Source organism: Uloborus diversus, chromosome 5, assembly GCF_026930045.1.
Source record: "Uloborus diversus isolate 005 chromosome 5, Udiv.v.3.1, whole genome shotgun sequence".
Lineage (NCBI taxonomy): Eukaryota > Metazoa > Arthropoda > Arachnida > Araneae > Uloboridae > Uloborus > Uloborus diversus.
This window is the reverse complement of record NC_072735.1, coordinates 170,567,199-170,579,093: the sequence shown is the minus strand read 5'-3', so window position 1 is coordinate 170,579,093 and position 11,895 is coordinate 170,567,199. Positions and strand designations below refer to the sequence as shown.

The following is an 11,895-nucleotide window of genomic DNA, read 5'->3' as shown; positions in this document are numbered from 1 at the left end:
TTCAAAAAAAAAAAAAAAACTAAAGCCTTTGATGGATTCATTAGAATGTTTTTAGCAGTTATTTTATTGAAATCTAATCATTATTTCTTTCTCCAGAGAATCAGTAAATAAACCATACTAATAAATCGTTTTATTTTCAAAACAAACTGTTTAAAGGTGATGATGGATTCATTGGTGTGATTTTAGCAGTTATTTTGGATGACTCCTAATAGTAATTTCTTTTTCTAGAAAATTATTAAAATAAACCATACTAATGAACCGCTTTATTTTCAAAAAAAAAAAAACTAAAGCCTTTGATGGATTCATTAGAATGTTTTTAGCAGTTATTTTATTGAAATCTAATCATTATTTCTTTCTCCAGAGAATCAGTAAATAAACCATACTAATAAATCGTTTTATTTTCAAAACAAACTGTTTAAAGGTGATGATGGATTCATTGGTGTGATTTTAGCAGTTATTTTGGATGACTCCTAATAGTAATTTCTTTTTCTAGAAAATTATTAAAATAAACCATACTAATGAACCGCTTTATTTTCAAAAAAAAAAAAAAAACTAAAGCCTTTGATGGATTCATTAGAATGTTTTTAGCAGTTATTTTATTGAAATCTAATCATTATTTCTTTCTCCAGAGAATCAGTAAATAAACCATATTAATGAATCGTTTTATTTTCAAAACAAACCGTTTAAAGGTGATGATGGATTCATTGGTGTGATTTTAGCAGTTATTTTGGATGACTCCTGATAGTAATTTCTTTTTCTAGAAAATTATTAAAATAAACCATACTAATGAACCGCTTTATTTTCAAAAAAAAAAAAAACTAAAGCCTTTGATGGATTCATTAGAATGGTTTTAGCGGTTATTTTATTGAAATCTAATCATTATTTCTTTCTCCAGAGAATCAGTAAATAAACCATACTAATAAATCGTTTTATTTTCAAAACAAACTGTTTAAAGGTGATGATGGATTCATTGGTGTGATTTTAGCAGTTATTTTGGATGACTCCTAATAGTAATTTCTTTTTCTAGAAAATTATTAAAATAAACCATACTAATGAACCGCTTTATTTTCAAAAAAAAAAAAAAAAACTAAAGCCTTTGATGGATTCATTAGAATGTTTTTAGCAGTTATTTTATTGAAATCTAATCATTATTTCTTTCTCCAGAGAATCAGTAAATAAACCATATTAATGAATCGTTTTATTTTCAAAACAAACCGTTTAAAGGTGATGATGGATTCATTGGTGTGATTTTAGCAGTTATTTTGGATGACTCCTGATAGTAATTTCTTTTTCTAGAAAATTATTAAAATAAACCATACTAATGAACCGCTTTATTTTCAAAAAAAAAAAAAAACTAAAGCCTTTGATGGATTCATTAGAATGTTTTTAGCAGTTATTTTATTGAAATCTAATCATTATTTCTTTCTCCAGAGAATCAGTAAATAAACCATACTAATAAATCGTTTTATTTTCAAAACAAACTGTTTAAAGGTGATGATGGATTCATTGGTGTGATTTTAGCAGTTATTTTGGATGACTCCTAATAGTAATTTCTTTTTCTAGAAAATTATTAAAATAAACCATACTAATGAACCGCTTTATTTTCAAAAAAAAAAAAACTAAAGCCTTTGATGGATTCATTAGAATGTTTTTAGCAGTTATTTTATTGAAATCTAATCATTATTTCTTTCTCCAGAGAATCAGTAAATAAACCATATTAATGAATCGTTTTATTTTCAAAACAAACCGTTTAAAGGTGATGATGGATTCATTGGTGTGATTTTAGCAGTTATTTTGGATGACTCCTGATAGTAATTTCTTTTTCTAGAAAATTATTAAAATAAACCATACTAATGAACCGCTTTATTTTCAAAAAAAAAAAAAAAACTAAAGCCTTTGATGGATTCATTAGAATGTTTTTAGCAGTTATTTTGGATGACTCCTAATAGTAATTTCTTTTTTCTAGAAAATTATTAAAATAAACCATACTAATGAACCGCTTTATTTTCAAAAAAAAAAAACTAAAGCCTTTGATGGATTCATTAGAATGTTTTTTAGCAGTTATTTTATTGAAATCTAATCATTATTTCTTTCTCCAGAGAATCAGTAAATAAACCATATTAATGAATCGTTTTATTTTCAAAACAAACCGTTTAAAGGTGATGATGGATTCATTGGTGTGATTTTAGCAGTTATTTTGGATGACTCCTGATAGTAATTTCTTTTTCTAGAAAATTATTAAAATAAACCATACTAATGAACCGCTTTATTTCAAAAAAAAAAAAAAAACTAAAGCCTTTGATGGATTCATTAGAATGTTTTTAGCAGTTATTTTATTGAAATCTAATCATTATTTCTTTCTCCAGAGAATCAGTAAATAAACCATACTAATAAATCGTTTTATTTTCAAAACAAACTGTTTAAAGGTGATGATGGATTCATTGGTGTGATTTTAGCAGTTATTTTGGATGACTCCTAATAGTAATTTCTTTTTCTAGAAAATTATTAAAATAAACCATACTAATGAACCGCTTTATTTTCAAAAAAAAAAAAAACTAAAGCCTTTGATGGATTCATTAGAATGTTTTTAGCAGTTATTTTATTGAAATCTAATCATTATTTCTTTCTCCAGAGAATCAGTAAATAAACCATACTAATAAATCGTTTTATTTTCAAAACAAACTGTTTAAAGGTGATGATGGATTCATTGGTGTGATTTTAGCAGTTATTTTGGATGACTCCTAATAGTAATTTCTTTTTCTAGAAAATTATTAAAATAAACCATACTAATGAACCGCTTTATTTTCAAAAAAAAAAAAAAAAACTAAAGCCTTTGATGGATTCATTAGAATGTTTTTAGCAGTTATTTTATTGAAATCTAATCATTATTTCTTTCTCCAGAGAATCAGTAAATAAACCATATTAATGAATCGTTTTATTTTCAAAACAAACCGTTTAAAGGTGATGATGGATTCATTGGTGTGATTTTAGCAGTTATTTTGGATGACTCCTGATAGTAATTTCTTTTTCTAGAAAATTATTAAAATAAACCATACTAATGAACCGCTTTATTTTCAAAAAAAAAAAAAAACTAAAGCCTTTGATGGATTCATTAGAATGGTTTTAGCGGTTATTTTATTGAAATCTAATCATTATTTCTTTCTCCAGAGAATCAGTAAATAAACCATACTAATAAATCGTTTTATTTTCAAAACAAACTGTTTAAAGGTGATGATGGATTCATTGGTGTGATTTTAGCAGTTATTTTGGATGACTCCTAATAGTAATTTCTTTTTCTAGAAAATTATTAAAATAAACCATACTAATGAACCGCTTTATTTTCAAAAAAAAAAAAAAAAAAAACTAAAGCCTTTGATGGATTCATTAGAATGTTTTTAGCAGTTATTTTATTGAAATCTAATCATTATTTCTTTCTCCAGAGAATCAGTAAATAAACCATATTAATGAATCGTTTTATTTTCAAAACAAACCGTTTAAAGGTGATGATGGATTCATTGGTGTGATTTTAGCATTTATTTTGGATGACTCCTGATAGTAATTTCTTTTTCTAGAAAATTATTAAAATAAACCATACTAATGAACCGCTTTATTTTCAAAAAAAAAAAAAAAACTAAAGCCTTTGATGGATTCATTAGAATGTTTTTAGCAGTTATTTTATTGAAATCTAATCATTATTTCTTTCTCCAGAGAATCAGTAAATAAACCATACTAATAAATCGTTTTATTTTCAAAACAAACTGTTTAAAGGTGATGATGGATTCATTGGTGTGATTTTAGCAGTTATTTTGGATGACTCCTAATAGTAATTTCTTTTTCTAGAAAATTATTAAAATAAACCATACTAATGAACCGCTTTATTTTCAAAAAAAAAAAAAAAAAACTAAAGCCTTTGATGGATTCATTAGAATGTTTTTAGCAGTTATTTTATTGAAATCTAATCATTATTTCTTTCTCCAGAGAATCAGTAAATAAACCATACTAATAAATCGTTTTATTTTCAAAACAAACTGTTTAAAGGTGATGATGGATTCATTGGTGTGATTTTAGCAGTTATTTTGGATGACTCCTAATAGTAATTTCTTTTTCTAGAAAATTATTAAAATAAACCATACTAATGAACCGCTTTATTTTCAAAAAAAAAAAAACTAAAGCCTTTGATGGATTCATTAGAATGTTTTTAGCAGTTATTTTATTGAAATCTAATCATTATTTCTTTCTCCAGAGAATCAGTAAATAAACCATATTAATGAATCGTTTTATTTTCAAAACAAACCGTTTAAAGGTGATGATGGATTCATTGGTGTGATTTAAGCAGTTATTTTGGATGACTCCTGATAGTAATTTCTTTTTCTAGAAAATTATTAAAATAAACCATACTAATGAACCGCTTTATTTTCAAAAAAAAAAAAAAAACTAAAGCCTTTGATGGATTCATTAGAATGTTTTTAGCAGTTATTTTATTGAAATCTAATCATTATTTCTTTCTCCAGAGAATCAGTAAATAAACCATACTAATAAATCGTTTTATTTTCAAAACAAACTGTTTAAAGGTGATGATGGATTCATTGGTGTGATTTTAGCAGTTATTTTGGATGACTCCTAATAGTAATTTCTTTTTCTAGAAAATTATTAAAATAAACCATACTAATGAACCGCTTTATTTTCAAAAAAAAAACTAAAGCCTTTGATGGATTCATTAGAATGTTTTTAGCAGTTATTTTATTGAAATCTAATCATTATTTCTTTCTCCAGAGAATCAGTAAATAAACCATATTAATGAATCGTTTTATTTTCAAAACAAACCGTTTAAAGGTGATGATGGATTCATTGGTGTGATTTTAGCAGTTATTTTGGATGACTCCTGATAGTAATTTCTTTTTCTAGAAAATTATTAAAATAAACCATACTAATGAACCGCTTTATTTTCAAAAAAAAAAAAAACTAAAGCCTTTGATGGATTCATTAGAATGTTTTTAGCAGTTATTTTATTGAAATCTAATCATTATTTCTTTCTCCAGAGAATCAGTAAATAAACCATACTAATAAATCGTTTTATTTTCAAAACAAACTGTTTAAAGGTGATGATGGATTCATTGGTGTGATTTTAGCAGTTATTTTGGATGACTCCTAATAGTAATTTCTTTTTTTAGAAAATTATTAAAATAAACCATACTAATGAACCGCTTTATTTTCAAAAAAAAAAAAAACTAAAGCCTTTGATGGATTCATTAGAATGTTTTTAGCAGTTATTTTATTGAAATCTAATCATTATTTCTTTCTCCAGAGAATCAGTAAATAAACCATACTAATAAATCGTTTTATTTTCAAAACAAACTGTTTAAAGGTGATGATGGATTCATTGGTGTGATTTTAGCAGTTATTTTGGATGACTCCTAATAGTAATTTCTTTTTCTAGAAAATTATAAAATAAACCATACTAATGAACCGCTTTATTTTCAAAAAAAAAAAAAACTAAAGCCTTTGATGGATTCATTAGAATGTTTTTAGCAGTTATTTTATTGAAATCTAATTATTATTTCTTTCTCCAGAGAATCAGTAAATAAACCATACTAATAAATCGTTTTATTTTCAAAACAAACTGTTTAAAGGTGATGATGGATTCATTGGTGTGATTTTAGCAGTTATTTTGGATGACTCCTAATAGTAATTTCTTTTTCTAGAAAATTATTAAAATAAACCATACTAATGAACCGCTTTATTTTCAAAAAAAAAAAAACTAAAGCCTTTGGTGGATTTATTAGAATGTTTTTAGCAGTTATTTTATTGAAATCTAATCATTATTTCTTTCTCCAGAGAATCAGTAAATAAACCATATTAATGAATCGTTTTATTTTCAAAACAAACCGTTTAAAGGTGATGATGGATTCATTGGTGTGATTTTAGCAGTTATTTTGGATGACTCCTGATAGTAATTTCTTTTTCTAGAAAATTATTAAAATAAACCATACTAATGAACCGCTTTATTTTCAAAAAAAAAAAAAAACTAAAGCCTTTGATGGATTCATTAGAATGGTTTTAGCGGTTATTTTATTGAAATCTAATCATTATTTCTTTCTCCAGAGAATCAGTAAATAAACCATACTAATAAATCGTTTTATTTTCAAAACAAACTGTTTAAAGGTGATGATGGATTCATTGGTGTGATTTTAGCAGTTATTTTGGATGACTCCTAATAGTAATTTCTTTTTCTAGAAAATTATTAAAATAAACCATACTAATGAACCGCTTTATTTTCAAAAAAAAAAAAAAACTAAAGCCTTTGATGGATTCATTAGAATGTTTTTAGCAGTTATTTTATTGAAATCTAATCATTATTTCTTTCTCCAGAGAATACGTAAATAAACCATATTAATGAATCGTTTTATTTTCAAAACAAACCGTTTAAAGGTGATGATGGATTCATTGGTGTGATTTTAGCAGTTATTTTGGATGACTCCTGATAGTAATTTCTTTTTCTAGAAAATTATTAAAATAAACCATACTAATGAACCGCTTTATTTTCAAAAAAAAAAAAAAAACTAAAGCCTTTGATGGATTCATTAGAATGTTTTTAGCAGTTATTTTATTGAAATCTAATCATTATTTCTTTCTCCAGAGAATCAGTAAATAAACCATACTAATAAATCGTTTTATTTTCAAAACAAACTGTTTAAAGGTGATGATGGATTCATTGGTGTGATTTTAGCAGTTATTTTGGATGACTCCTAATAGTAATTTCTTTTTCTAGAAAATTATTAAAATAAACCATACTAATGAACCGCTTTATTTTCAAAAAAAAAAAACTAAAGCCTTTGATGGATTCATTAGAATGTTTTTAGCAGTTATTTTATTGAAATCTAATCATTATTTCTTTCTCCAGAGAATCAGTAAATAAACCATATTAATGAATCGTTTTATTTTCAAAACAAACCGTTTAAAGGTGATGATGGATTCAATGGTGTGATTTTAAGCAGTTATTTTGGATGACTCCTGATAGTAATTTCTTTTTCTAGAAAATTATTAAAATAAACCATACTAATGAACCGCTTTATTTTCAAAAAAAAAAAAACTAAAGCCTTTGATGGATTCATTAGAATGTTTTTAGCAGTTATTTTATTGAAATCTAATCATTATTTCTTTCTCCAGAGAATCAGTAAATAAACCATACTAATAAATCGTTTTATTTTCAAAACAAACTGTTTAAAGGTGATGATGGATTCATTGGTGTGATTTTAGCAGTTATTTTGGATGACTCCTAATAGTAATTTCTTTTTCTAGAAAATTATTAAAATAAACCACACTAATGAACCGCTTTATTTTCAAAAAAAAAAACTAAAGCCTTTGATGGATTCATTAGAATGTTTTTAGCAGTTATTTTATTGAAATCTAATCATTATTTCTTTCTCCAGAGAATCAGTAAATAAACCATACTAATAAATCGTTTTATTTTCAAAACAAACTGTTTAAAGGTGATGATGGATTCATTGGTGTGATTTTAGCAGTTATTTTGGATGACTCCTAATAGTAATTTCTTTTTCTAGAAAATTATTAAAATAAACCATACTAATGAACCGCTTTATTTTCAAAAAAAAAAAACTAAAGCCTTTGATGGATTCATTAGAATGTTTTTAGCAGTTATTTTATTGAAATCTAATCATTATTTCTTTCTCCAGAGAATCAGTAAATAAACCATACTAATAAATCGTTTTATTTTCAAAACAAACTGTTTAAAGGTGATGATGGATTCATTGGTGTGATTTTAGCAGTTATTTTGGATGACTCCTAATAGTAATTTCTTTTTCTAGAAAATTATTAAAATAAACCATACTAATGAACCGCTTTATTTTCAAAAAAAAAAACTAAAGCCTTTGATGGATTTATTAGAATGTTTTTAGCAGTTATTTTATTGAAATCTAATCATTATTTCTTTCTCCAGAGAATCAGTAAATAAACCATATTAATGAATCGTTTTATTTTCAAAACAAACCGTTTAAAGGTGATGATGGATTCATTGGTGTGATTTTAGCAGTTATTTTGGATGACTCCTGATAGTAATTTCTTTTTCTAGAAAATTATTAAAATAAACCATACTAATGAACCGCTTTATTTTCAAAAAAAAAAAAAAAAAAAACTAAAGCCTTTGATGGATTCATTAGAATGGTTTTAGCGGTTATTTTATTGAAATCTAATCATTATTTCTTTCTCCAGAGAATCAGTAAATAAACCATACTAATAAATCGTTTTATTTTCAAAACAAACTGTTTAAAGGTGATGATGGATTCATTGGTGTGATTTTAGCAGTTATTTTGGATGACTCCTAATAGTAATTTCTTTTTCTAGAAAATTATTAAAATAAACCATACTAATGAACCGCTTTATTTTCAAAAAAAAAAAAACTAAAGCCTTTGATGGATTCATTAGAATGTTTTTAGCAGTTATTTTATTGAAATCTAATCATTATTTCTTTCTCCAGAGAATCAGTAAATAAACCATATTAATGAATCGTTTTATTTTCAAAACAAACCGTTTAAAGGTGATGATGGATTCATTGGTGTGATTTTAGCAGTTATTTTGGATGACTCCTGATAGTAATTTCTTTTTCTAGAAAATTATTAAAATAAACCATACTAATGAACCGCTTTATTTTCAAAAAAAAAAAAACTAAAGCCTTTGATGGATTCATTAGAATGTTTTTAGCAGTTATTTTATTGAAATCTAATCATTATTTCTTTCTCCAAAGAATCAGTAAATAAATCATATTAATGAATCGTTTTATTTTCAAAACAAACCGTTTAAAGGTGATGATGGATTCATAGGTGTGATTTTAGCAGTTATTTTGGATGACTCCTGATAGTAATTTCTTTTTCTAGAAAATTATTAAAATAAACCATACTAATGAACCGCTTTATTTTCAAAAAAAAAAAAAACTAAAGCCTTTGATGGATTCATTAGAATGTTTTTAGCAGTTATTTTATTGAAATCTAATCATTATTTCTTTCTCCAAAGAATCAGTAAATAAACCATATTAATGAATCGTTTTATTTTCAAAACAAACCGTTTAAAGGTGATGATGGATTCATTGGTGTGATTTTAGCAGTTATTTTGGATGACTCCTGATAGTAATTTCTTTTTCTAGAAAATTATTAAAATAAACCATACTAATGAACCGCTTTATTTTCAAAAAAAAAAAAAAAAAAACTAAAGCCTTTGATGGATTCATTAGAATGGTTTTAGCGGTTATTTTATTGAAATCTAATCATTATTTCTTTCTCCAGAGAATCAGTAAATAAACCATACTAATAAATCGTTTTATTTTCAAAACAAACTGTTTAAAGGTGATGATGGATTCATTGGTGTGATTTTAGCAGTTATTTTGGATGACTCCTAATAGTAATTTCTTTTTCTAGAAAATTATTAAAATAAACCATACTAATGAACCGCTTTATTTTCAAAAAAAAAAAAAAAAACTAAAGCCTTTGATGGATTCATTAGAATGTTTTTAGCAGTTATTTTATTGAAATCTAATCATTATTTCTTTCTCCAGAGAATCAGTAAATAAACCATATTAATGAATCGTTTTATTTTCAAAACAAACCGTTTAAAGGTGATGATGGATTCATTGGTGTGATTTTAGCAGTTATTTTGGATGACTCCTGATAGTAATTTCTTTTTCTAGAAAATTATTAAAATAAACCATACTAATGAACCGCTTTATTTTCAAAAAAAAAAAAAAAAACTAAAGCCTTTGATGGATTCATTAGAATGTTTTTAGCAGTTATTTTATTGAAATCTAATCATTATTTCTTTCTCCAAAGAATCAGTAAATAAACCATATTAATGAATCGTTTTATTTTCAAAACAAACCGTTTAAAGGTGATGATGGATTCATTGGTGTTATTTTAGCAGTTATTTTGGATGACTCCTAATAGTAATTTCTTTTTCTAGAAAATTATTAAAATAAACCGTACTAATGAACCGCTTTATTTTCAAAAAAAAAAAAAAACTAAAGCCTTTGATGGATTCATTAGAATGGTTTTAGCAGTTATTTTATTGAAATCTAATCATTATTTCTTTCTCCAGAGAATCAGTAAAATAAACCATACTAATGAATCGTTTTATTTTCAAAACAACTATTCAAAGGCTATGAAGGATTCATTATTTCGGTTTTAGCAGTTATTTTAATGACTCCTAATCGTTATTTCTTTCTCCAATAAAATTTTGTTTTTATCACTTAACACTTCAATTAGCGTCCAATTTAGAAATCTCGAGAAAATTGCTTGGATAGTACTATCAATGTGCACGAAAGCAACTAACAACCACAGAGCAACCTTTTCGATTTGACGCTTTGATTTAAGTTAGAGTTTTCCACAAATTGTTTTGCGTGTCTTCCTTTTTAACCCCCGACACAAAGGAAGGGGGTTATAAATTTGACGTGTCTGTGTATCTATCACATTTTTTAAAGCGGATTTTAATAACGGCTAAGCCTTTATTCACGCGATTGATCACCGAATTCATTGCTGGTCGACTAGGAAATTGAACGCAACAATTTAAAATTTTTATCTGTTGCCAGTTTCTGTTTGTTAGCAAATAAAATACTTGAAATTGATTTTTAATAGAATAAGGCTTTGAAAAGTATTTTCAATTTTCCCTCTTGACTCTACATTCGCGACTCAGTCGGGGTTTCTTTTAAATTTTTAATTTTTACATACATCAAAAACCAAATGTGTCTCAAAAGAGTTATAAACCATTGCTAGTTAAAAATTTTGGAATTCCGTATTTAAAAGCATTTTGCAAACATGAAAAAGGCACCGTTGAGATTAGCTTCACAAAATTTGAAATAATATTTCTTTCTAACAGACGCATTAAAATTCATTCATAGCTTGTAAGATACGTACTTTTCTTCATCTGGAACAAAGTTAGAAATATTGGAAAACGGTTTATAGAAAGGCGTATCTTCCAAGCTGTCGTTCGCATTCATAAAGTTGTATACCTGAAAGTAAACAGAGAATAATAATTAAGAAATTTTTTTTGAGCTTAATCCTCTCACTGCGTATCCCGCAGTGAAAGCTTACCGTGATTTCTACGTGCATCACGTATTTTTAAAACCTTACTCTATCATTTTATCATTTAGCTGTCGGTCACTAGCGCAGCCAGAAATACCTCCTGGAGGGGTTTTTTGATCAATAACACCTTCTGAAAGGTTTTTTTTGACCAAAACAGACCTTTCATATCCATAAACTACTGTATTAGAATTTGCATTTATGTTAAAATCAATGCCTCTGGTGGTGTTTTCCTGTTTTCACCCTCAAAACTCCCTTCTTCGCTGCACCACTGCTGTCGGTAATGCATTTCTTGAAGTATTTAGATTAGCCGCTCGGCCATTCTGCAAGTCACGTAACTCCTAATTCAACTATGAAATAATTTTGCCGAAAGTGTGTTGTTTGTTGCTCATAAAAATGGGAAAAAAAGTCGCAAAGAAATTCGAATTTGGTCCCAAGAACGCGAACTCGCATTCCATTTTTGTATCGTTTTCTTTCTGTGATTTCTTCTGATATTGTAGTCGCAAAAATAGTTTGTAATCTCCCCAATTAGTTGGGGGATAATTTTGCCTCTTTGATGAACCTTGAAGTGGCTTTTTTTTAAACTTTTTTGAAGAATTATTTTACATTTTTATGAAACTTTTGATGCTTTTTGGAGGCTTATTGAACGGTTGGTGGGAAAAACATTGTATGTTGAAAACAACAACTTTTCACTGCAGCCAAAAAACGAATCTGCTTATTGTAATATATTAAACAGGCTACGGTGAGTAACATACAACGTTTCTCCATTCAATTACCTACTCATTTCCCATTGCAAGGAGGCCCCGAAGCAGGT

At 26.4% G+C, this 11,895-nt stretch overlaps 1 protein-coding gene across 1 annotated transcript in view; it reads right to left on the bottom strand.

Moving 5' to 3' along the window:
- Positions 1 to 11,895, bottom strand: part of LOC129222580 (uncharacterized) — a 79,452-nt gene that overhangs the window by 51,762 nt on the left and 15,795 nt on the right. Inside the window, exon 6 of the mRNA XM_054857096.1 lies at positions 10,917 to 11,011. Coding sequence (XP_054713071.1) covers positions 10,917 to 11,011 — 95 coding nt within the window. The remainder of the gene's footprint in view (positions 1 to 10,916; positions 11,012 to 11,895) is intronic.